This window comes from Sorex araneus, chromosome X (genome assembly GCF_027595985.1).
Source record: "Sorex araneus isolate mSorAra2 chromosome X, mSorAra2.pri, whole genome shotgun sequence".
NCBI lineage: Eukaryota > Metazoa > Chordata > Mammalia > Eulipotyphla > Soricidae > Sorex > Sorex araneus.
In genome coordinates, this window is record NC_073313.1 from 236,314,634 (window position 1) to 236,342,610 (window position 27,977).

The 27,977-nt window shown below is 35.7% G+C and overlaps 1 protein-coding gene across 1 annotated transcript; it reads left to right on the forward strand.

Annotated features, from left to right (window-relative positions):
- On the forward strand, positions 1 to 26,423 carry CD28 (CD28 molecule). Its single transcript, XM_055123300.1, is given in 5 exon segments — positions 1 to 80; positions 18,555 to 18,911; positions 19,168 to 19,188; positions 19,191 to 19,291; positions 26,295 to 26,423. Coding segments are annotated over 5 exon segments (663 nt in total). The 5' UTR covers positions 1 to 25.
- The last annotated feature ends 1,554 nt before the right edge of the window (positions 26,424 to 27,977 follow it).

A 27,977-nucleotide genomic window follows, 5' to 3' on the forward strand; every position in this document is an offset into this window, starting at 1 on the left:
AGAGCCCTGGGTTACTGCTAAAACTATGATCTTCACACTGCTTTTGGCTCTCAACTTCTTTTCCTCAGTTCAAGTAACAGGTAAACATGTTTTGATTTAATTTCTCTTTCAAGTTTATCTTTTTTTGTTTGTTAGTCTTTGGAGCACATCTGTCAATACCCCGTGGTTACGTCTGTCTCTGCCCTCAGGAATTACTAATGGTGGTGACTGGGGGACCATATAGGATGCCAGGAATTGAATCTGGGTTGAGTGTGTACAAGTCAAGCACCTTACATGCTGTACTATCTTTCTAGCCCCTCAAGTTTATCTTTTGAGGTCATTGATTGACTTGATTTATTTTAAATTTTAACACCCTTGAAAAATATGAATATTTGAAAACAAATTTTGCTCTAACTTGGCAAAAGGCTGTTCGGAAAACTTACTGGTTCTCAGGCTACTATAGTATTTTAACAAGCACCCTTTGTAATTAAATAAGGTTTACTCAGTAGTGAGATATCAGGGTACCAATAAATTTTAGGGGATACATCGTTTCTATTTTTGAGATTTAAGAGAAGTGTTACTAGTATATTGGTTCTGAAACATCTGAATTTAGACTTATTGGATTCATATCATAGATGTATTTCTTCTTACCTGAAGGTAGGTGATATTTTAACTCTATGTGAGCTTCTTTATCTGTAAAATGGTATCATAAGAGTCTCATCTGAAGGTGATTGAGAGGATAAAACTGAAAGGACTGACCCAGTTAGTGACTAGAAAAATAAAGTTAGTTGCAATTACTATGTTTACCTGAATTGAATGAGTACCAGAATAAATTTTTGAGTCATCATAGAAGCTGGCATGAGGCAAATATTAATAAATTAGTTTTAGGGACCAGAGAGATAGTACAGGGGTTAAGCGCTTACCTTGCATCCTGTCCACCCTGGTCTGAGTCCCTGGTAAAACATATGGTCGCCCAGGAACTGCTAGAGGCAATCCTGAGTACAGAGCCAGGAATAACCACTGAGTACCTGGGTGTGGCTTTAAACAAAAAACAAACAAAAATACTTTTCTTTTAAAATTCACTGATTTGTTTTCTTAGATTAAAATTTTATATATTTTGAATAACTATGAGGAAGAGAATGATAAACTTAACATTATTATAATCATAATGTTACACTATTCTGATGAAGTCTTGAGAGTTAGAAACATTAATTACTCAAGGATAATCACATGCTAATGGTTGGAACCAGGGTTTGTGTAGCTTATTTTAGAGTCTGTTTGCTTGATCTTTATGCTATTCCACTTAACGTGATAGCTTTGTAATTTCATAAATTCAGATATATTCAGGGATAAGTTTTCTTTAGAAAATTGTGATTCCAAACAGAAAGAGCCTGTTACTTTGTTGGGCAGGATTGTGGTTCACTTTGTTCCAGCACTTAAGAAAGGTCTCACTTGGCCCCAAATTTGAACTGATAATGGCCAACAGGCACGTTTAAGGATAGTTATTTTCTATGTAGAGGTACATAGAAAAGCCAGTATCTTTAATTTACTTTTCATTAATTTTGGTGGTACAGAGATTGCATTATTTGTTGTTCTTAAAGATCATGTTCTTAGATACCAAAGGGTGTTATTTTCCAAATCACACAAGAGCAATAATTACATATATACTCCTTTATTTCATTGCCTGATGTGCTAATGAGCACACTTATAAAGTCTGTGTATTCGCAAAAAGTGTATAATGAAGAGTATGATCTCCTGAGGTGATAGTTTAAGCCCTAGTATTTAGTACTAAACATTTAGAGCTACCAAATAAATTTCAAGAGTCTTTAAAAATCAATTTTTAAAGAACTTTAAACTTTATTTAAAGGAAATCTTTTAAAGGTATGCAATAAGGGTTTTTTTTGTTTGTATATTTTTGGGGCACATTGGCAATGTATAGGGGTTACTTCTGGCTCTGCATTCAGGAATTAGTCCTGGTAGTGCTGGGGGGGGGGTATGGGGTGGGATATAAAGGATACTGAGAATCAAACTTTGTGCTATCACATGAGAGGTTAACGCCCAACCTATGTACTATCCCTCTGTCTCTAAAGGGTGTTTTAAAAGAATGTTTAATAAATGGATAGACATAGAGAGTATCATGCTAAGTGAAATGAGTCAGAAAGAGAGGGACAGACATAGAAGGACTGCATTCATTTGTGGAGTATAGAATAACATCACATGAGGCTGACACCCAAGGACAGTAGATGCAAGGGCCAGGAGGATTGCCCCATAGCTGGAAGACTGCTTCATGAGCGGAGGGGAGAAGGCAGACGGAATAGAGAAGGGATCACTAAGAAAATGATGGCTGGAGGAATCAGTCGGGATGGGAGATGTGTGCCAAAAGTAGATAATGGACCAAACATGATGAACTCTCAGTGTCTGTGCTGCAAGCCATAATGCCCAGAAGTAGAGAGAGAGTATGGGGAATATTGTCTGCCATGGAGGCAGGGGGTGGGTGGGAAAGAGGGGGTATACCGGGGATATTGGTGGTAGGGAGTGTGTACTGGTGGAGGGATAGGTGTTTGATCATTGTGAGATTGTAACCCAAACATGAAAGCTTGTAACTATCTCATGGTAATTCAATAAAATTTTTTAAAAAGTATTTAAATATCTTTAGATAGTAGAAGCTAGGCATAAACAGCAAAGAAACCTAGTTTGAGAGAAAATTGTTTGAAATTGGTAATTGTACACAAAGTAGTTTTTGTTGTACTTTGTAGACAACCATCTGCTGTCAATTAAGTCACTGTCCCTTTGAGATTTTTTTAAAAAGTAAGATCTTTTATGAAACTCAAAGCCATATATTTTTTCTTTAGAAAATTTATTAAAGTTAATAGCTATAATGGCAGTTCACATGCATGGAAACTTTGTTTTCTCCTTCCAGCTGCAACTACTTTTTGAAAGTCAACTCACCCTGGTTATATCTTTTAAGATTTGATGCTGAGTGGTCATGTAATGAAATAGATGGGACTGAAGTGAAGATTTATGAAATGTCTCCACCAGTAATAAAATATATAAAAATAATTATGACATTGAGTATAATTTATTCTAATCCACTGCATTAAAAATTTATCTTTCATGAAGAAATTATAAATGAACAGATTATTCAGTCAAAGTGCTACTGTTCTCTCTGAAATTTTGAAGGACTCTTGTTATTTCTATGTTGAAATATGTATATACATAAAAAGTTATTTTATCTATTAGTTTCACAATTTTAACTAATTGGTTGACAATATTGCTTGAAATACATAACTTGTTGAAATTAGCTCTACCTTAATCTTCGTGATTCTAATGGGTCATTGGTAGAATATATTAAAGAAAGATGATTTTGGAAGAGTGAGCTACTTCTAAGAGAGTTACTTTACTAGTACTACATGTTTTCTACCCAGTTTGGGAAATCCATAAAGAGGATTTTGATGAACTTTGGTATATGTTCAGTTTAGAGCTTTAAGTCCTTAAAAGAGAAGAAAATATGATAACTGATAGGAAATATGATAGCTGATAGCTATATATGTATAATGTATAGTACAGGTTGTAGATTTTTTTCAATCAATATTGATTACTTTTCAGCAAGAAAATTCTCCATTATGATGAGAACAATCAGAATAACATAATTTATTTTCCTAGGGCACTTTTTTCCCCTTATTTTTCCCAAACCATAGCAAATAAACTGTCAAATGGTCAATTTGGGCACCATTGATTTTCCCATGTGGCTGCATTTTCCTCACCACTTCTATTACTGAGAGAGGCACAGACAGCAACCAAACTAAGTATTTTAATAAAAACTCACCATAAAAATCTAAGTCATTAAAAACTTTATTTTTAGCTTAGCAAATGTCCTTTCTGAGGTAGTTTGAAGCAGAAAGTTTCTTACAATTTAAACTGCTCTCAAGTTTGGCTTAGAAAATTAGGGCAAGGTTAAAAAAAGGGAGAGAAGGTAAAATGCAATGTAATCAACAGATTGCTTTATCTACATGGAATCCAATATACTAATAGCCAATTTATCTGACAATTAAAAAACAAAACTGTGTTTTGTTATTTCAAATAAATTTGGTAGGTAATGTGTAAGTGTTGCTTAAGCATTTGTTTCACTCACTACTGTATCCTACAATAATACTTACATTTTTAAAAAAACAACTCTCTGAAATGACTTTTACAACTAGAATTGTAAAGTTCATATAAATATATCAATTCTGAGAAATATAATGAGTTCTTTTCACAGATAGGTTAGAAACAGAAATGAATCTGTGCCGAACTCTGAAGTGCTCACAATTAGATCTTCGCTATTGGTTAGGGAGGGAGATCTTTGCTATTGGTTAGGGAGGGAGGTCTATTTTTTTTAATTAAATTTTTTTTAATTGAATTACCATGAGATACAATTACAAAGCTTTCAGGTTTGAGTTTCAGTCATACTGAAATGAAATGATCAAACACCCATCCCTCCACTAGTGCATATTTTCCACCACCAATGTCCCCAGTATCCCCCTCCCCTTCCCAACCCTCCGCCTAACTCTATGGCAGACAACAGAGTCCCCCATACTCTCTCTCTACTTTGGGGCATTATGGTTTGCAATATAGATACTTAGAGGCTATCATGTTTGATCCTTTATCTACTTTTAGCACACATCTGCCATCCTGACCATCAGGGAGGGGGATCTTGATGGTTCTCCTTCTTTAGGAAAAACACTCTGTTCCTTTGTAATATCTTTATTCTATTCGCATGAGGGATGAAATGTTATGTGTTATATGACTTTTATCACGTGTGGTTATATGACTCCAAGTATTTCTGGCATGCAGTGCACTAACATTTATGAAATCAAAAATTATATGGCCCCATATTCCTGAAGAAAATTCCACTTGTGGGTTATCATTTCTCAAACCGTTGCCCTTTATCAACTAAGATAAACTCATAAAGTTAAAATAAAAGTGTTGACAAGATTATGTAAATTATTGTAGACTTTTTGATTGAGAAAGATATTTCAGATTCTATATAGGTACTGTATGATTGGTCATGGAAAAGGAAAACATCTTGCATTTTTTAAAAAATCATCCTGATTAAATTTTGTTTACCTCTTCCTTTAAAAAATGTATTACTTATGGTATCTCAGAGACTAATACTTTTCTCTCAACTGACAGTTCAGCTGAACACCAGGAAGAGTGATAACCAGGCAGTTTCATGACTGGCTAAAGGAGACTCTGGCTTTTGAAGCAGGATTTTTTTCTTTCTTTGACTCTTTTTTGTTCAGTGGCATATTGCTGTCACACAGACTTTAAAAAAATGCACCTAGAACATTCTCAGTCTGAGAATCATTGCATGAGAACTGATCCCAGAAGTGAGAGGGATGGTAAACCAGTCCCCACAGAGAAAAGCAGGTGTCTAACTTCTTGCTTGTTACTCTCATTTTGATGATTCTCAATTTTAGAAGAGAGGGAAGGACCAAGAACTACTCTGTGGCTTGGAAGAAGATATGAAAAAGACAGTTTAGACACCTTCGCCTTGAGTATTTCAATGCTAACTTCATAGGCATCTTAATTTCTTTGTGTTTCATTACTAGGTTTCACGTGCTTATGTTTTCATAACATAAACAAGCACTGAAAGAGAAGCTGCACGAGAGTGGAGAATTTCCTACCAAAGTTAAAGCTGCCTCTTTTCTCTGTGCCACCGTTACTATTATATTTTTAATGTGTCATTATCTAAGGGACTCTGGCTGCCTAGGTAACCAGGTTAATGGCCTAAACTGGTGTCATAAGAGCCACCCACTCGAAGTTCACTTTGACCTCTGATCTAATCATAGGCCCCTTTCTGTGGCATCTGAGTCACCTTGTTGGTTCACAATCTGTCAGTCAATGTAAATACTGGATGTTCTATTATATATACTGCAACATATTTTTAATTTTATTTATTTTTTTAAAAAATATTTTTTAATTAGTGAATCACCGTGAGAGTACAGTTACAGATTTACACATTTTCGTGCATGTGTTTCCCTCATACAATGTTTGAGAATCCAGCCCTCCACCAGTGTCCATTCTCCACCACCAATGAACCCAGTATCCCTCCCATCCCCCAATCCCATCCCCCTAACCCCACCCCATTCTGTGGGAGGGCATTCCCTTTTGTTCTCTCTCTCCTTCTGGGTGTTGTGGCTTGCAATAGGGGTATTGAGTGGCCATCCTCTTCAGCCTCTAGTCTATTTTCAACATGCATCTCCCTTCCCAAGCAGGATCTTTTTAAAAACCTACTTTTACCCTCAAGGAAATTAAAATGATAATTGTGAGATTTTTTTTCTATACACCCTCTTTTTCAACTTAGAACCTTGGGATATTCTATTTATATATACTTATCTTATGAAAAACAATTCTAAATATTCTAGATATCTATTAAATTTTAAATTTAACCACAAAAAATTAGAGGTAGGAGAGAACATAGCATTTTTCAATTCATAGAAGCTAATTGTGTGGATGCTTTTAGCAGATAAATAAAAAGATGACCTTGCAGTATTTCCTGGGGGGATTTTAGGTTGATCTTAGTTAGACAATCTTCTCCTCCCATACTCAATACGGCTTAGTCCTAATTTTTCGAAGACTCTTTCTTTTTTGGAAATTCCTTCAACTCCTCTTTTCTATGTATCTAATCTGACTCATTTCACACTTTTTTACTTGGTGCTAGATCCACTTCCCTAAGGAAGCAGTCTCTTGATATTTAGTCTGTATTTTGGACTTGTAAGAGAAGTTTCAATGGGAGTGCAACTCAGAATAGCAAATGTTAAACTTCATCTTTTAGTGGCTATGGTGTTGGATATAAATAAAAAATGGAAGTGAATTACAAAAACTTAATTGGTGGGAAAAACTTATTGTGTAATTAGCACATTCTCTGGTTTCAGAATCTACATGATTATTTGAGAGGATAATATATAATAAGGAAAGAGGCAAATTAATTTGTATATAGTGTTCTTCTAATCTGAATGTTCCCTATACCCTAAATGCAAAATAAGGGACCTCTTTCCTCCTCAGTTCCCAAAATTATTATTATGTGTTGGAACATTATCTATTTTTTCCACCAGTCTATGACAGGAAGAGTGGTGTCTTATTCATCTCTAACCTCAGTACAAGGCACATTTCTGCAGACATTGTAGGTGTTCAACAAATATTTGCAGAAAGGAGAAATGAATGAATTACTTCTGAAATTAGGAAGATTGAAATACTCTAGCAACATTCATATAGAATAGTAAGTCTTTATGAGGAGCTGTACTTTAAAATTGATTGGACGAATCTTGTTAAAAATAATTGCCAGCTAACTCTTTTTTTTTGTACTTGCATTGTGTTCTACTTGATTTTCCCCATGTTAACCTATTTATTTTCCCCCCAGTTTCTATGAAATTATTATGCTTCTTATTTCATAGATGGGGAAACTGAAGTACAGGCAGGCAGAGCAACTTGCCAATAGTTGATTAGCTAGGAATGCCTTAATCCAGATACTCTTAGTCTATATTATAAGAAAATATGTTCTTTATAATGTTATGTTTTCTCAGGAAAGAGAAGAAATACAAATAATGGAATTAAACCAACAATTCTGTTTTGGGTTCTTAGAATAGGTGGCCAGCCTGAGTATGTGGAGGCTTGAAGAGGTTGGGTAGAAGTCAAAAGATAAAATATTACAAGAGTAATTTAAATATTTATCAAGACATTGTGAAACAACTAAAATTGGGGTGGGGGGAGCAGGATTGTCTAGGATGTTTGGAGAATAATGACAAGAAACTCATATTCTAAGCCATTACCACTTTGCATGGAAAAGAGAGGATATTAGACTTTGGGTGATGAAGGTGGAAAGAGAAAGAAGGTGTTATTATGAGGTATGTTTTTAAATGTAGGTATTCCCAGATTTGGTTTTGTATGAAGGTGAAAGAGGGAGAAGGGTTCAAAATGATGCTAAGGTAAATCATGGTTATTATAATCAATACTGATACATACAATAATTAATTTAAATTTGCTGAAGAGTATACCTTAAACACTCTCATCAGAAGAAAAATTGTAATTATATATGATGATGAATGTTAAACTGCACATTTTGGTGATTGTAATATATATATAGATATTTTTAAAAATTATGCCAAAGATTTTACTTATCAGGAGAATGGTGGTTGCACTAATACATGTGAAATCAAGATATTATCATAAGACTATTTTTTGAAAAAGAGAGTTTAATTATAGTCAAGTTGAACTTGAAATAAAGTCTTAAGTAATAGAGAAATGTTTCATACAAGGCTATCACTATAGAATCTGAGCAAGGAGAAAGTATTTAGGAATTACCATCTTTGCTATGAAGTTCAAGTCATGGGAATGGGTTGCCAGTGAAAGGAGAAGGTTTAACTGGAAAAGCAGTATTGAACTAAACTTAAAACATAGCTCTAGTTAGAAGTCAAAAAGAGTGAGGAAACATTAAAGAGATAAACTATTTGTAGAGATAAAAGGGAAATGAGGCTAATGGAATATCAGTAAAACCAAAGTAGGAAAGAATCTTTTAAAAAGTAGCTGTTAACAGCATTAATTAAATAAGGGAAGAGAAAGTAAATAATGATTTAGGAAGACCATTGGTTTTGCCTAAAAGAGGGCCAACTGGGATTTTTGTGTTTAAACATAATGTTGGGGAAGGAAGCTAAGACTTCAAAGATTCTGTCTAGGAGACAGAATAGAGACCATGTAAAGGAAGAAAATCACTAGATAAAGTGAAGAAAATTAAGAAATTACACTTTTTGGCATACTTTCTCTATCTATATGGCATTTTACACATAATAAATGCATTTTGTTTATAATAAATATTTCCCAAGTGAGTAAGTTATTGTATTTGACATGTGGAAGATGTCATGTGCTGGTCTTAAGAGAAAGAGAGAAGAGAGACTGATTGGAAGAGAGAGGAAAATAATATAGGGATATGGGGAAGAAAGGACGAAGGAAAGAAAGGAATAGGAGGGAGAGAAGTAAAAGGAAGGTGGAGACAGTTTTCTTGAGAAAATGAGGGATATTTCCGGATTGGGAGATGAGAGTATTAAAGAGAAGAGCACAACTTTCTAAGAAAAGTGGGGAGTAAGAAAGAGAATTTATGGAGATAGGATATTAGGATAAAGCTGGTGTTGAGTGATTTATTATTGGCAGACCTGGTATTAAATACCCACAAATATAGAGGCCAGAGAAATAGTACAGCAGGTCAGGCACTTGTCTTCCACATGCCTGACCCAGGTTCAATCCCTAGCATCACATTTGGTACCGCAATTCCTGTCAGCATTAAGCCCTGTGCATCACCAGATGTGGGCCCCAAACCAAACCAACAGCAACAAAAAAGTCAGAGCAGGCTAGAGTGCTTGCTTTGTAAACAACTTATCAGGTTAGATCCCTAGTACTACATATGGTTCCCCTGAGCCTGCAAGAGTGATCCCTGAGCATAAAGCCAAGGAGTACAAGGAGTAAGTCTTAAGCACTACTGAAGTGGCCTCAAAATCAAACAGAACCACCAAAAAACCATATATATATGTACATATATATATATGCATTGATCAATAAAGACCACTAATGTAATACATACCTAGACTTTGAAGACTTAGCCCATGTATGCTTTAAAGTTATTTGAGTGTTCAGAAGTGCACACAGTGATAAGGCTGAGCTTGGACTCAGGGCTGAGGTACAAGGTCACAGCCCCGTTCAACGTCACAGCCTGGGATTTAGTCCAGAAAGTTTAGTTCAGAAAGTTTATATCACATCTCTGTCTCTTTGTCTCTGTCTCTCTGTCTCTCTCATTTTTAAGAACAAATATGTGGCTGCTTGCCCTTGGCTTTGGAAAGGCCATGCCTGATACTCTGATACTTTTTTTCCTTTTATTTTTTGAGACGGAAAAAATGAAAACTTCTGATTTCTACTTAAGTAAGGGGTATTTTTAGAGTTTTAATCTGTCACACTATAACTCAATTTTTCTAGGCCTTCATTTCTTCATCTGATATATTAAAGGGTTGGATTTGAAGTCATCTCAGATCTATTTTTGGATTAAAATTATTCTTAATTGGAATAAATTTCTCTAGTTTTTATCAACTCTAGCAAAGAAGTTCAACATCCTTTCTGAATGCTCTTATAAAATGACAGAAAAGGGAAAGAATTGAAAATCAGACATCTATGAAATCTCTTAGAGGCTGAAAAAGTAGGATCTTAGATATTGGTGTACTTAGAAACAGCTGCAGAATTTGAGGGGAATGACACTGCCTTTGCTCTGTCCTATATTCTTATGTAATGTTAAGGTTCATTTTGAAATATTTTCAAAATTCCGGACCATGATACTTACCCCAGAAAAATCTCAAAGTGGCCCTGACAGCTTTTCGGAAATTTTAGGTTTTTAGGAGAATGAGACAGAATTTATTTTAAGAGTTGGTTTGAATGAGACTTCTGAATGATAGTAGCTGAGGTGTAAAGCATGGCTTCTAAATATGTCTTCTAGATTAAAACATTTACGAGAAAATAATAAGAAAGGCTCTTGACATCTTTGGCATATCTTTCTTTTAACTGAGTTACTAGCATATTTATACTGAAAACTGTAAGATCTGTATTTGGATTATAGGCAATCTGAGCAAAAAAATTTACCGCTGGGGTGTGATTTGATAACTTTTAACATAGTTAAGATACTATGCTATGTTATTCTCTGAGATCGTTCTTCTAGATTTGGGGGTGAGGGAGGATCAGTTTTTCACCCAAGGTTATATTGCTTTGGGTTTAGGAAGTTTTAATCCTCGAGTTTCCATAACTTGCTTTTCTGGGAAGCATCTATGAGTGATAAGGATGGACTATTGTACAGACAATGGGGTTTAGCTTTTCAATAACCAACATTATCAAAATACAGAAGACTTCCTGATGTACATATCTATCTCTAACTTTTGCAAGATCTAGTCTCACGGAGCTTTCCTCCAGGATACCTCTCCCTTCCTAATACTTATCATATCTACAACTGAACTCAGCAGCTATTTCCCAAACAAATTTCCTCTCTTTACTTACCTAATTCTGTAAATAGCACCTTGATTTTGGCTCTCACCCAGCCAATGAGCTCTGTTATTTTTGATTCTCATTCAGCATTACCAAGTACAACTAAAAACCACAAAGAACCAATGTCATATTTATCTTTTTCATTCCACCTATGCAGTTCAGGCCCTAAAATTCTGCATGGTGCTAGTGCAATAACTATCTTGATCGGTATCTGTGTCTCCTTGTTCTAAGTCAACACATTGCATAAAGTTACATTAATGAAGAGGCACTTATGACCCATTCTCAACTCAGATATCTTCAGCATCTCCTGATGCCATCCTAGTAAAAATCCTCTGCCTTTCATAAGCAATAGAGGCTTCCAGTAATACCAGTCATCTTCTCCTATATTTACTCATATAATGAAAATGCTTAGCTGGTCTCCAGTAAACTGCTACATTATTTGATCCATCACTTTCTAGTTTTCAATAAAATCTTGCATTAATATTTTAAATTTTCATATGAGTCAGTTTAAATTTGCCTCAGATTCCATGGTTCTGCTAAAGGTAGACCATACACTAATGTCTCCAAAATCATTTTTGGAAACTGTCAGTGACTCTCAATAGACTACACATACCTTACAGGACTTTAAGATATAACTAACTGTATTCCTGTCTTGACATTTTTCTACAAGGAAGACAGTGTTTCTTATATTCTCCTGCATTACAATAATCGAGTGCAATACACCCCATTATCAATTTGCTGAGTGAGTACATGGCTGTTTGGAGATACCAAATAGCTATTCTCTGACACATCAATATTTTCAGAAAGTACTCATTGATAATATTGATTATTTATCTTTCTCAAAAATTATTATCTTAGGTTTTAGGGCCCGGATAAGACTTTTCTCACTATTGAACTATGTGAACACTAGGTTACTTTCTGGTGGCTGTAGTAAGGCAATCTTAAAAAAAAGAGAGGGAGAGAACAAGGACTTATATCCTCTACACTACAGTAATTTCTTATGTAGGAACAGAGATCAGAAATACTTTAGCTAGTAAATCTGGCTTTTATTTCTGGGTCTATTGTTACCCATAATCTTTTATACTTGTTTGAACCAAGGTGTCTATGGATTTTGTTTTAAAATAATATCTGAAATAAAATAGCATGAAAAAACCCTTTGTCAATAAATTTGTATTGTAGATTAACTAATGTCTGTATATGCACAGTTTTGGGCAGGACTGCTTGCCCAAGTCCTGACTGTTTCTTTCTTCTGCCAAAAACATTGTTTCTGTCATTGTGGACCCCTTTATCCAACTTCACCATTGTCTCATCCCCTTAATCTAAAAGTCCTGCCCAAAACTCTGATGCGTCAAGTTATAGATCCTATCACAATTGCTCTTGTGGGTGCAAAGCTTTGCCAAAAGTCATTTCATAAATAAGCCCTCCTATTGCCCAGAATACAATGTACTATTTATTTCCTGTTGGAATGGAACATTGTATCTGTATCTATACTTATACCGTATAGATATATCTGCTCCCTCACTTCTATCTGTACCTATATCTGTATCAATATCTATCTCATACTCATTCAAAGCCTTATTTTGAGGAAAGACTCTCCTTAAATCTATGTGAAAATAGGAAATCAACAGAAAACTATATTAGTAGACCAGAGTTATTTTGAAAACATAATCTGTCTTTACTCTTTGCATTTTAATACAAATTTCAGAGTCTACAGCCAAAGCATGACAGATCATTAACAGTTTGTTTTGATATTTCTAGTAGATCCCAGAGGAAAGTGAAAGATGGTACAGTCTGATGAAAGCTTAGTATTCCTTATTCTCACATCTGGATGAGACCAAGATTATCAGAGTTATCAAGCTAGAGTTATCAGAACCACATATGGTTGAGTTTCCCTTTCCTCCCAGAAAGCACAGTTTGTCTTAAAGTTTCCTGAGAAAATACTAAATTGACCTATGAAGCAGCCTGTCACATAAGAAGCCTCAAAAAGTGCAAGCAATCAGGTGGTCATGTGTTGGAGGGTATCCTGGATCTTAACAGGAAATCTCATCAGAGAAAAGTTATGGTAACTTAACCAACTCTGTGGTTGAAGTGGGGAAAGGGGAGAATTTTTGTGTGCCAGGGAAACACTCATGATACAGTCCTAAACATCACAGAGCAAGATGTTCAAAAATAGAAATATTTCATTCCACTGACTAGAACAGAATATGCTCTGTTCTATTTGGTCAGAATTTTAAAAAGTAAATAATATGATTAGGATCTCACAACCTGAATGTTTAAACTGTAAAAAGAAACTAATGTATTGATGTGGGATCTAATAAAATTTTAAATGGTTCTAAAGTAAAATTAGGGTTGGAAAGGTGTTTTACTGATAGAGCACTTACCCTGCAAGTTTGAGAACCTTGGTTCTATTCCTGACACTGAAAACAAAACCAAAAAATCTAACAAAAACACTAAATGAAAATACTGCTAATTAAATATGCATGATATGTCTTTACTGGTAAATAAAGTAAAAACCCTGAATGAAGGTTTGAGGCTCTTCCTGTTTTTGGAGCGAGCAGATATCATTGGGCTACACTAGCACACAACAGGGACGAATGGAGATGTTACTGGCGCCCACTCGAGCAAATTGAAGATCAACGGGATGACAAGTGACAAGTGACAAGTGATGTTTTTACTGCTTCTTTAACTTCCCAATGCAGATGTTAGTCTTGAGTATTGCTTCCTCCTCTCTGATTCACGTGCCTTTATGTGCCAATTTCTCTATGGTACTATGCTAAAGAAAACAAATGATTGAATATCACAAGTTTAACTTGCAAATATCTGTAACAACCAGAGTTTCTGAAGATTAGTGAGGTTTAAACTGAAAGATCATGTATTGATTAAAGTTTATATTTAACCCCTGGTATATTGGGCAAGCTGACGTGTCAGTGATATGATTATTGCTTGTGGATCTGAAATAATTTATAAGAAGTCTTTCATGTAATCATATTGTCTGTAGATCTTATCTGAGATCTCTTTAAACTCTTCAGGAAGTCTCTGAAGTTATAAGCAGAATTTTTGTGTATGTGCACTAGAAGCAAAGACAGTTTGGAACCAGGCTTTCTCTAAATGTGACCATATCAGATCAATCTTGCAAAATACAATAATTTGTTCTGTCACTCATTCATGATTAAAATATACTCCTAGAATCATAAAGAAATAAATTATATATGAGTTATTTCAGTATTTATGTGACCTTGTTTAAAAAGTTATTTAATTTTCAACTGACTTTTTTAAAATGAGGAATTAGCTTACATCATCCCCAAATTTTCATCTAGTAGAGCATATTTTGCAGGATGGGACTTAAGAAAAATTGTGTAGAAAATGATTTAGTCTAGTCCTCTTCCCATTCCACTTACTTCCCTATTCAATGCTCACACTAACTTCATTCAAATATCTAGTACAGTTTTTAGAAGATGTAGAATCAATTATAGGCCTTGTGTTGGAATTTGGGTGCAATCAGCTAGAGGGAAAAAAAAACCAATAGATTTGGAGCCAAGAGATGTGAGCTCAGGTCCTAAGGGTCACTTACTTTTGTAATTAGCAGCCCTCTTTGATGATTTGCTAAAATGTTCATTAAGATATATGTATAGCTTCTTTATTTCACCTAATTCTCAGCATAAAATGGGAGTTCATATAAGATAAAATAGGAGGAAAGGTTTTGAAACCTTAAGAATATGGGCTATTATTACTAATTTAAGTAAAAATGTTTCCCACTTTGCATTAGAGACCTCATTACTCTTTTGAAACTCAAGTATCATTTGGGATGGAATGTCCTTTTAGATTCAGGTTCTCTGGTTCCTAGTCTCACCTTTGAGGTAGATTCTGCTCTACCTGTGTAGACTTGACTTGATGACTAAACAGAGTAAATGTCCCATTTATAACAAAAAAGGGAAAATTACTTTATGGTAACTAAGTTTCTTTCCACCTCATTCTTCTGGAAGCACAAGCAAATTTCAATTTTCCAGAAGTCAATTACATATATATTTACAGATTATCTGTGAGAAATCTTTTAGCTCTCACCATCTTGCTCATAAGCAGCAGATAAGTAGTTCTCATCTCCCATCTTCTCTCATGTTGCCCGTTGTCAAGGAGTTGTGAGAACAAAAAGTTTGAGGTTACTGTTTCCTGTCTCCACGCCTTAGCTGGTTTAGCTGCTAGGAAAGACTTTGAAAAGCAAAGCACAAAATTCATTACCAAAACAACTTGTCAATTCAATTAGAAAATATCAATTAAGTCAATCTTTTGATACCATAAAAGCAAGTACAACTGATGTGCTGACCGTGTTTCTTGTTTAATTTTGTAGATTTGATCTAGGTATACCTTATCTATTATCCAGAGGGAAAATTACATATTTACATAAATTACATATATAGGTATACTAAGACCAAATTGGCTTAAGAAGTATGCTTTGTACTTCTAGCATGAACTGGAAATCGAAAAGGAATCAAACTTAAATTAGTATGAAGGAAATGACCACTGCCTTGAAGGATTGGGCATACATTGAACATGCTTTTACTAATAACAAATTAGCTTAAGCCGATTTCTTTATGTTAGAGGGTGAAGTGAGGTGGGAGAGTGGGGTTGAGGTTAAGGACTGTGGAGAAGATAGTACAAGGAGAGAAAAAAGATTAGTCTAGGCAGAGGAAATTGGGAGGTAAGGAAGAGTTTTGTATCTTTGCCGATCTAAAGGATTATAGATACCTATACTTTGCTTGGACTGGAGCAATAGCACAACAGGTAGGGCATTTGCCTTGCACGCAGCTGACCCGGATTCGATTCCTCCATCCTTCTCGGAGAGCCTGGCAAGCTACGGATAGTATCTTGTCTGCATGGCAGAGCCTGGCAAGATATCCGTGGAGTATTCAATATGTCAAAACATAGTAACAACAAGTCTCACAATTGTTGTTACTGGTGCCCATTTGAGCAAACTGATGAGAATTGGGATGACAGTGGCAGTGATACTTTGCTTGACCATGTATTGTGGAAGGAAATAGTGACCCTCAGTAAGGAACACATTGAATATCTAACAGCTAGCCTAGATACTGAGATCTTGGGTTGTTCTTCCCTAAGAAATTTCTGCTTATAACTGAGATAGAATGTAATCTAGAGAGATCTACTCAGTCTAACAATGCTCAAGTTTGAATTCATAAGTTTCAATGGACATAAAAAAAGTCTGATCACAATATATTATGTGTTGTATAGGAAAAAATAGTTTTAGGAGAGAAAAAACACTGCTCCTTTTTTCTGAAAAAATCAACACTAAATCAACCTCTAGAGAATAAATGGTGTTTCCAGACATCTTTAAGATTATTTGCATTTTCTTTGCAATATTCTCTTAAGCTGCAAGGATATCTTCTTTATATCACAGATATCCAAATTTGCCTCAATTTTTGAGCTGTTTATTCTGGTCATGTAATGAATGAATGAGATTCAAGCAAAAGGAAAACACTGTTACTTACTGGTTTGGTCTGTATGGCCAAAAGCAGTCATTTTTAGCCCTCTTCTTCCTCCCTCACTTACCACATCTAAACCAATGCTGAGTTATGCCAATTTTAGCATGTAAATATTTCTTGTGTTTATCTACATCTTTGTAACCATAGTTCATGTCCTTAACATCTCTTGCCTACACTACCACAACCGTATCTTAACTGGTTAGCTAGTCTTTATAGTTTTGTATTCGTTAAATTTATCTTTTTTATTTTTGCAAAAATAATTAAATTAACAATCACTTTTCTGTTTTAACTACTTCAGTAATTCCTCACTTGTAGGAGAGAGCTCAAACTCTGAATTATGTTTCTTTGTTGGTCTTATCTTTTACAACACATTGTCTAGAAAATCGAGGCATCTGTAATTCCCCACGTGACTCTTTTGCATTGCCTTATTTCCTAGACATACACTACTCCTTTTTGCTCATCTTTCCCCCAGTTCCCTTCTCCACCTTCACTCTCCCATCTCATTTGGCCCCAAACACAAAGATTCATCTTAGCCAGGCTAACATCCACTTGCTGTAAACTTTATGAAAAATTTTAAAATTAAAAAAATTTTTTTAAAAAAGTAATGCAGAGTTCATGCGTTCTTCAATCAGCTTAATTAGTGGCCGAATAAATATCAGTACTCCTACATTAAAAAAAACCCAGAATTCAAATAATTAGAAATACAATTTCTGGAAGATTCAGTAAGCATAAGTATACATGTTCAATCTGTGCTTTTTGAAAAGGTGGGGGATGTTGGCATTTCTTGCCAAGATTGTACTTTTCCTTTGAAAATCAACCAATGATTCTTTTTAAGCAAACAAAACAAAACAAAGTTATTTTTTCCCAATATATGTTAAACTTTGTAATTATTTCTATGTTCTGGTTACAATGCTTGTAGGGAGTATTTGTTGAAATAATCAATAGATTATTATAGAATGCAGGGGAAGGAAAGAAGAGATAGATGAGAAGGTATGAGGTTAAGAACAAAAGGATTCAGGTACATTGGTGGTGTTAAGGAGAAATAAAGTTAAATATCCAAACCACAGAGTTAACAACACTGAAATCACAAGACCCAAACTTTAATAACAAAACCTAAAAGAAGCTTATCAAGATGGCAGGCTGTGGCAGAGGGGCCATAAGAGCAGAAACTTGGGACCACTGGTGGAAGGAAGTTGACACATGGAGGAATTAGTGATGGAGCATTCTATGTCAAAAATTCAATGATGAACAACTTTGTAATTCCTGGTGCTTTAGTAAAATAAAATTTGGAAAAATTGAAAAGATTTGTTCGTGTCTCTCGTATAGCTTAAAATTTAGCTTTGACTTATTTGTTATAAAGTGAGGATGTTGAAGTGGATAGTTTTCCAATACTTTATTTATTGTGATAGCATGAAGAGTGATGATGGCTTAGAGAGAATTCTTGTTGGTCTCTTCTACATATTGCAAAATAATGGAACAAATACGTAAGTTTCTTGAGAAAGCTTTCTCAGAATCTGCTGCACTGATAAACTTTTTGAGTTAAGTTTTTGCTGACCTCTATATCCTATTCTACGAGTGATTAATAAACAAAGTCAAAAAGTTGCAAAACACTTTAATTATTTCATAAAAGCCTTTTTAAACTTTAAGAACAAATCTTTCAGGTATTAAAAGTCATTTCCAAATGTACCTGTCACCAGTAAATTAAAGCAATTAACATGATCAACATCCTAGAACTGAAGTGTACATTGGAAAATTTCAAATACCTAGCTGTGGATTTTAAAATGAACAGAAAGTCACATTCTGCCATCTTAGTAAAAGCTGAATTTCCCATCCAAGGAGGATAAAAATAATATTGAAATGTAAACTTAAGCTGTCAATAGAATTATCTTCTAATGAACTCCTTTATCTTCATCTACCATGAGAAAGCCTCACTGAAGATTTTTATAATTTTGTTAATATATATGTTTTTGTGATAAATTTTTAAAATTTATATGGTCTTGTTCTAAGCAAATGATTTTTCTTCTCCAGAAAACCAGATTTTTGTGACGCAGTCACCCATGCTTGTTGTGTACAACAATGCGGTCAACCTTACCTGCACGCATACTCACAACATCTTCTCAAAGGAGTTCCGGGCATCCCTATATAAGGGAGTGGATAGTGCTGTGGAAGTCTGTGTTGTGAGTGGAAATCAATCCCATCCGTCTCAGCCTCAGTCAAATACGGGATTCAACTGTGATGTGAAATTGGGCAATGAAACAGTGACATTCTACCTCTGGAATTTATATGCTAATCAAACGGATATTTACTTCTGCAAAATTGAGGTTATGTATCCTCCTCCTTACATAGACAATCAGAAGAGCAATGGAACCATTATCCATGTAAAAGGTAACATGCACTTCTATGAATGTACCACCCTAAATTAATGATCTTTAACATATTCTTGAAAACTAAGTCATAATCAGTGGTGGGGGTGGATGAATTCCAAAGAGGAGAGACAAAAGAGCAAGTCTACATGTTCTAAGTAGTGTATTTTGCATATTTGGAATCTTCTTATGTTTTTCTATAGTGTTTAGAAGGAAGGATATTAGCCCTAATGCTATTCTGATATAATTTAATTTGCAATTTGCTCTTTTTTTTTCAGAGACACATCGTTGTCCAGTGGCCCACCTCCTGCATCTACTACAATATTTTGGATACTGGTGGTGGCTGTTGGGGTCCTGTCTTTTTATAGCTTTCTAGCAACAGTGGTTCTTAGTATTTTCTGGGTAAGAAACACAGTCTTGTTTTTGTTTAATCTTTCCATTGCATAAGCAATCTGGTCATATTCAAGAATTTTGCCCATGTGGTTTATTTTCTGCTTAACATCTGATTATTATTATTTTCTTTTCCCTGCCAAGTTTGAATAGATTTTATGCTGGTCTGTCCAACTTTATCAAAGATAAAAATCTGATGTTGGTTCTACTTTCCTGAAGGCACTGATTAGGTAGTCAGGCCAAATAAGAACTGAAATGAGTAAACTGGGGTAGAGATATTAGGAACCATTTTATTTCTTTCCATTTTTGCAACATAATAATGACAGATAAAACTATTTCAATGCAGACATGTATAAAATCTAAATAGTTTAAGGCCCTAGACAACTACAATCAACAATAATTTTTGACTCAGGGTTAAAAATCATGAGAAATTTGGTTACTGAGATTATACATTCAAACCAAGCAAAGAAACTAGGTCTATTTATCTGAGTCATATTTTTATCTCCTTCAATGCAGGTAAATTTTGGGGGCCAACGATGTCACTGTCATTATGAAACCATAATGAGAATTAGACTTTTCTGAGCTCTCACCGTTGAATTGGAGTTTTGTTAAGTTTTCAAATGATCACACAAGAAATTTAGTGCATTTTAGAAAAAATCTTTCTTCAATTTTTAATTTTTTATCTAGGCTTGAGCACTTCTTGGTGGCCAATCTACTATTTTTTTCCTTTTGGGTCATACCTGGCATTGCACAGGGGTTACTCCTGGTTCATGCACTCAGGAATTACTCCTGGTGTTCCTTTGGGGACCATATGGGATGCTGGGAATCGAACTTGGGTCGGCCACGTGCAAGGCAAATGCCCTTACCTGCTGTGCTATTGCTCCAGCCCCAGCCAATCTACTATTAAGAAGAATATTTACCTTATACACTTAGGTTGGGAGTGGGGGTGGGAGAAGATTGGTTCACTATATGCAAGACAAGTTCCTTAATGCCTGTACTATTTCTCCAGTTCCCTAGACACTTTTCTAGGTGCCTTTACAGAGTGGTATAGAATATTGTTTGCACTGATTACATATTTTCTTTTAACATTTTCTAGAAGTTAAAGACATTTAAATAAGAGTAGTTTCTTTAATAATATGTTTCACAAAAATAAGAATTATTTCTCTTTACATTCATCATTCATTAAAGTACTGGTATTAAGTACTTTGGGATCATAACCAATGCTTATCAAATTGATTAGTTAAACCTCTCAACTTATTGACTTAAATGTGCATACCTGAATTATACTAATCATATTTAAGTCATTCTTCATATATTTGATCAGTGATTTCTGGAAGCTTTTGTGATGGGAAGAAGACTTGGGTTCACAGTCATCAAATCCTTTTTAAGCCCCTGTTGACTTCTGGATAATTCTTCACATATCTCTCCCATTTTAGGAGGGTCTAGGAAAAAGATGGACATTTTTCAGGTTGCCTGTTGCCTGGTTAGTACCTTTTGTGGATTTGGGAACAAAGTAGTTGATTGTTCCTGCAAATATTATATATTTGAAAGTTTTTTGAGTATTTATCTAGCTTGTCTTATACAAGTTGTTTAATACTTCTCATGTTCTTTCAGATGTTGGTTTAGTTCTTTCATTTTTTTGAATTTTCTGTTCTTAGCCAAGGTACTATCCAGCTTTAGCCTCTGTAATGTTTCTCAATGCTTTTAAAATTAAGAATTTTAGTTCCCTCCCCTCCGCCCTCCCTCCCTCTCATTGGGACTCTCAATTTCTCAATTTAAAACCCAGGTGCAATGGCTCTATGTGTATCCTTTCAGGACAGATGCTCCTTTGTAATGTGATGACCTAGGTCAAATTAATTTATCAGATTTACAGGAAGTAGTTTTGGGAGCTGCTTTAACTCTCAGAGGACAGAAGGGTAAATCTCATCATTGAAAACACTGTAAATAGAATTAGAATATCAGTTACTGAATTTGGGCAATAATTTAGTAAGTGACCTGAATTCCCTTATGAGATAAAAGCAACTTCTTATTTCGATTTAGGCAGTTTAAAAAATTTACTTTCAACTTCAAAATATCATTGGCATTATGGATTTTTTTGACTGTACTATTAATTCCTATTCACATTAATCTTACTTCTTATTAAGAAAACCTACTTTGGTCTTATACTGGTACCCTTTAATTGGTAGTTCCCAGAGTTTGGTATATTTTATCTTTGTGAACTCTCGTTGATTATGGTATCCATAAGAACTGCCTATTATTAGCGTCTTGAACCCAGGTCTTGTACTCTCTGACCAAAATGTGAAATAAATGCACAGCTGTATTTCATAGACTAGAGAAATATTGTTATGCTTGGTTCACTTTTCCTTGCTTTTGTTACTCTTTCAGCATTTAGAGCTAGCAGAACTAGGCAGACAGAATACTGAAGATTCCCCCCAGGTTAGCCATTTCCTGGGTACGTTTCTGGGGTCCTATTTTTGTCTGCTCTGCAATGTATCTTGGTGTAAGCTGCTGTTTTCCGGAACTTCCTGAGAGTGTGTGAGGTGCTACTGTAAGCAGTTATAGTTGAGTGGGTTTCTGGGAGCAGCTGCAGATTCTTTTCAGTTCTTGACCTACTGCTGACATTTGAGTAAATAAATGTCCCCTATGCCAGGTTGCCACAGTCCAGCACCTGTTACTCTCACTCAATTCACTCAACTAAACTAGTAAATCTGTTCTCTTAGTCTGAAGGAGTCTTTAAAAAAAAATCATGGTCTTTTTCATTTTCAGTCACAAAATAGGGAGTGTGGATAGTGTGTTGACTGGGAATACATGCCTTTAAATCCTGATTTCCTTGTCTTTCTTCCTTCCTTCTTTCTTTCTTTCTTTCTTTCTTTCTTTCTTTCTTTCTTTCTTTCTTTCTTTCTTTCTTTCTTTCTTTCTTTCTTTCTTTCTTTCTTTCTTTCTTTCTTTCTTTCTTTCTTTCTTTCTTTCTCTCTCTCTCTCTCTCTCTCTCCCTCCCTCCCTCCCTCCCTCCCTCCCTCCCTCCCTCCCTTTCTTTCTTTCTTTCTTTCTTTCTTTCTTTCTTTCTTTCTTTCTTTCTTTCTTTCTTTCTTTCTTTCTTTCTTTCTTTCTTTCTTTCTTTCTTTCTTTCTTTCTTTCTTTCTTTCTTCCTTCCTTCCTTCCTTCCTTCCTTCCTTCCTTCCTTCCTTCCTTCCTTCCTTCCTTTCATTATGTGAATTGTCTTGTCTTGAATCTTGCTGCTGTTTCCAGGAAACTAGTGGGTAAGATCTGGAGTGGAAGGAAAAGAGAGGAGTCACCCATCCTGAAATCACACATCTTTATTTATTTAGAAGATTTTTTGTGATTAAAAAAATGAAAATGATTTATTTTGATTGATAAAGGACAGGATATATTAGTCCCTCGTACAGAGCACTTACATGTACAGATGCTAGATATACATTGACATTTAGGTTTCTCTACAGTGTTCCCACGCATGTATATGTTATTTATATATCACTATGTTTACAATTAGGATAATAACTAAATCCATCATCTGAGAACAGACTAAGGGTAAGCACGAATGCTTATTGCAAAATTTTTCCTAATTTCTGTGTGAAACCTGAAGAAACTTAGAGTCAACATCTTCAATATCTTCACTGTTGGGTATCTTTAACAGACATAATTTTGTTTGGGTGTCTTGAAGCAAAGGCTGTCATTTGGGAGTCTGACAAGGGAAGTCCTCAAAGTTGGAGTAAGTACTAAGTTTTCTTCCAAGGTATCAGCTGTAGCCTTACACGTTTATTTGAGACAGATAATTCCTTGCCCATATTCTTGCCCTACCATAACCTTATATCCAAGAAAACTTTAGTTTTATATAAAAAGATGTATATCCAATATATTTAATGGACAACTTCTCTTACCTGCCTTGTTTCTATGACTGTAGTACTATGAGTACCCCAATCAGGTGTGTTGAATGCTGCCCTCTTCTAAGTTCCAGCTAGATAATTTATCCATTATTTCAAATTCTCAAGTGACAAGAACCAAATTTATTATCATTTTCAGATCTACTTCTATTGCCTTACTTTATGCTTGTGGATAGAACACCATTGCCTTAGTCACCCAGGCTTGAGTCATCAGTCATCTTTGGCAATGAGCAAGAAGGGGGAGAGAAAGTCTAAAAATATTAATTCAGATTTGGCAATGATTTTGTAGCTATTTCTTGTTATTTCAATGTTTTTCATAATCTGATTTTTAAGATCAGTATTTTTCTTTCCATATTGGCACTTATTTGGGACTGAATAATCTTTGTTGCATGGGGGTTGTTCTTTGCAACATAGAGTCTTTAGCAGCATCTGATCTTTATCCTCCTGTCCTACTAGTTGTACTACCCCAAATATCTCAGGATGTTGTCAAGTATCCTTTGAAAAAATGGGAGCTGGTAGTACCAATAATGAGGGTTTGGAGGTTTGACTTTAGCAATTATATGGGTAGTTGTCAATGACTGAGATTTTAAAAAATGCTGGAAGATGTAAACATTTAGGAAAAGACTTCAAGCTTTGGTTGAAGGGGTTTTTGACATCTAGCTCAGAGATATAAATTCTCATGATGGGTAGATTAAAGTGAGAATATGGATAAGATTATTGATGGCCAAAGGATTTAGTGAGAAGAGATGACCTACTACATAGTTGTGAGGAACTAACATGAATGTTTAGAAAGTAAAGAATGAATGTTCAAAGGAGGCAGGGAAGGAGTAGTTAGAGAGGAAGAATCATGAATCACGTGAATCACGTGAATCACAAAATCCCGTTGATCGTCGATTTCTCGAGCGGGCTTAGTAACCTCTCCATTCGTCCTATGCCTGAGATTTCAGAAGCCTCTCTCCACTTGGCCTTCCCAACAACGCTGTGTTGGAGGCTCTTTCAGGGTCAGCGGAATGAGATCTAGCTTGTTACTGGATTTAGCATATGAATACACCATGGGAAGCTTGCAAGGCTGTCCCATGTGGGCAGAAAACTCTCAGTAGCTTGCTAGTTTCTCCCAGAGGAAGAAGTAGGTTATAAGATCGCTTCTGGGAGCTTGCTTTTAAGTCTGGATGTTGCCCGTTGATGGGATCACACACACTTGGGTACCTTCATGCATGAGGCCTGTCCGAACGTGTGGAGAGGTGCCTCGAGCATGGCTGTAGCTAGGTTCTGGTGGTCTTTGGCTGCCGGGAGCTCTGTTCGGTGTGGGGAGGGAAGCTGGAGCCCATCGCCTCCGAGGGGCCCTGGGGAAGACAGCCAAGCATGCGGGCAAGAGGGAGAATGAAAACCACAATGACATCATTTCACAGAAGACAGAGGAATGGTGCTTCAAAAAGAAGAGAATGGTTCATAAAATAGAATGGTGCTAAGAGTTCAGGATGAGAACTGAAAAGACATCAACTATATTTAGCAATAAGAATAGGGAGATTGTTGCTTTTCTCACATTTAACATATATCATACTCCTTTAACAAGGTAGGGGTGAAGGAATCTAGAAAAATGAGTCTAGGGATGCAATTGTTATGCTTTATTTTTGTTTTATTTAGGGGCCATACCCAGCAATGCTAAGAGGTTACTCCTGACTCTGTGCCCAGAAGTTACTCCTGCTGGTGCTTAGGAGGACCATATGGGATACAAGGGATCAAATCCATATCAACCGTGTGCAAGGCAAATGCCCTATACACTGTACTATTACTCTATCCCCTAGAGATAAAAATTTAAGCTTACTAATTTATATAAATGCTCATGTTATCCATGTCCAGGCTATCTCCTTAAGTATCAGGCATGTATGCCAGGAAATAGGCACATGCTTGCTGGTTTTCCTTTTTGCTTCCTTCCTTCCTTCCTTCCTTCCTTCCTTCCTTCCTTCCTTCCTTCCTTCCTTCCTTCCTTCCTTCCTTCCTTCCTTCCTTTTGTTCTTTCTCCATCTCCCTCTCTTCTTTTCCCTTCCTCTCCTCCCCTCCTCCTCTCTTCCTCCTCTTCCTATTCCATTTCTTCTTCTTCTTCTTCTTCTTCTTCTTCTTCTTCTTCTTCTTCTTCTTCTTCTTCTTCTTCTTCTTCTTCTTCTTCTTCTTCTTCTTTTTCTTCTCTTCTTCTTCTTCCTCCTTCTTTGTGTTCCTACCGATTTCTGGATTCAGAATTTTCTATTATAAAAAACCCTTTTTTATAATAGAAAAGAATTTGTATGGGTCTTTTATTAAATTTTATATTCACTATGATCCAGAAGAAATGCTAAGCAACATACAAATATACCATAATTTGTTTACCAATATTCCCAGAAAAGGATATTTGGGTTGTTTCCACATTTTGAATATTATAAATAGAATGGCTATAAACATTCATAACCATTAACTAAAATGTTGCTTAGAATTCATAATGAGCGTTACTCCTGCTTGAGGTTTAATATTGCTCCAACTTTCTTCAGCCCTAAAGAAATTTACAAAGAAATTTCTACAAAGCTAGCTGAGTCTAAAGGCGTGACTGCATAGTCATAAGATTAGGAATATAACAATAATTTTCTAGAATCAGAATTCTTCTTTTGGGGGGGCTTTCACTTCTATGTTCATAAATTTACTGATTTATCCAAAGTCTGGAGGGAAAATATCTCTTTGGCTAATTATGGGAAATAGCTTGTTAAGCAAATGACTAATGTAAGAAGATTGCAGTGGGGATGCTTAAACTGTTTCAAAGGGGGAAGGGTCTTCAAGATTACTTACTTAGCAACAGATAAATATGTAAATTAGATATACTTTTGGAATTCAAGTCAATCATTTAAAGCTACATGAGTGTCTATCTCTAAATTTTTTTAATTAAAAATTTTCAAGTTAATTTGAAGAGTCTAACTAGTTAGGTTTGATGAGTCCAAATACAAGTTGAGGGTGTTTATAAAGTCTGGTGTACTCAGTCTCATTTGATAATACATGTTTTTGAATAGGTCCACCCAAAGTCTGAAAATTCATTCCATGACATGTTCTGTTCCTCAGTTCCCTTCATTTGACTCTTCTCTTTTCTGCAGATAAAGAATAAGAATAAGAGAATGCTTCAGAGTGACTACATTAACATGACTCGGAGGAGAATGGTGCCTGCTCCCAAGTACTACCAGCCTTATGCCCCAGCACGTGACTTTGCAGCCTATCGCTCCTGACATGGACGCCTATCCAGATGCCAGCCGGCTGGCATCTCTTCACCTGTTCCATATCACTGCTCTGGATAGGAAATGACTGCCTGACTTCAGCCAGCCACCAAGTCCCCTGTTAGGCCAGCAATGTCAATTTTTTTGGAGTGACTAGACCAATGAACACCATTTTGAGACTCTGAAACAAAGTTTAAGAATATTACTATGGCATGACAAATTTTGCAAGGCCACAACAAAATTAAAATTTACAAAGTATTTATTGACTTGATTGCAAGGGTAGGATAGTAAACAAAAGAGTGGATTTGGTTAGCCTTGAAATTGTCTCCCAATTCCACTCTGTTCTCATGCATTCATTCAAGCATAGTATAATATTGAAGGACTCTTTAGAAAGAGAAGAATGGTTTAGAAATTATTCCTTTTGATTAAATGGTGGGATTATGGATGTGATACATTAGAGTGGGGGAGGGATAGGAGGGCTTAATCTTTTGGGAAAAACATGTAAACACTGCCTCTTACTCATAAAATGAACCACTTAGTTTCTATTTAATGCTATTTTCCTTTTAGTCTAGAGATTTTACTTCTTTCTTTAGTTAGACACTATCAGGATGAAGACTGGTTGTGTTTAGTCATTTAGTCAGAGCAAAGGGAGATAAATTCACTTACTTTCCTCACTTCCTAGAATAAAGTAGTCCCCTTGTGCCCTAAAGGAATGAATCAGAAATTCATTCATTCAAATAATTCATTCATTCTTTCATTCAAAAGAAGGCCTCTTGATGTCAATATGGTTTGAATACAAGGAAGGATTAATTGTTTGGCAGGTCTTCCAGTCAAATCCTAGAGGGTCCTTTTCTGTTCCATATATTTCAGGTTTGTGGTGTTGGTCTCTCTGTTGTCTTGCATGGAAGTCAGGAGGGTTAAATGAGTGAGTATCTGCAGGAGAAGCAGTGCTCCTGTGTAGAAGGAGGCTGTTAGCATTCATTAGGCTAGGGGGGAGCTTCTTCTGAAGGCAGGGTGGTGATATGATTTTTGCTATGTGCTGAGGGAATTCCTTTAGGGAATTGTGGGTAGAAGGCACCTTGGTGAGAGTGGATGTGCAGGGACTTTGTGCACTTCAGTGGTTAGAGTTCCAGAGCTATGGTATGGCCCATTAGGTGTTTATGCATCCTGGAAGTATGTTAACGTGGGAAACAATTTTGGAGGGCATTTGTTGAGACAGCATCAAAATTCTCAAGATATTTTGTGAGGCATGACACAAAATGACTCTGGATATTTTTCTGCTTCCAGTTAGGGTCAATTGGAGTACATCTGGGGACCTCAGGTTTAAGCTCCACTGTTGCCTTTATGTTTTGTTCCTATTTCAATGAAATACAATATTAGGAAAACCTAGATTTTAGAGACAGTGAGTCCTTTGGTTCTTGATTGGCTACTGGTTGGCTTCAGTCAAGCCATTGCCTTTTTAAAATGATGATTAACTATAAAATGGAGATATGATCATTAGTACCTGTCTCTGTACTATAATCTTCATAAAAGTTTGACGATTATTGTGTCCTTTTTATGCCTGTT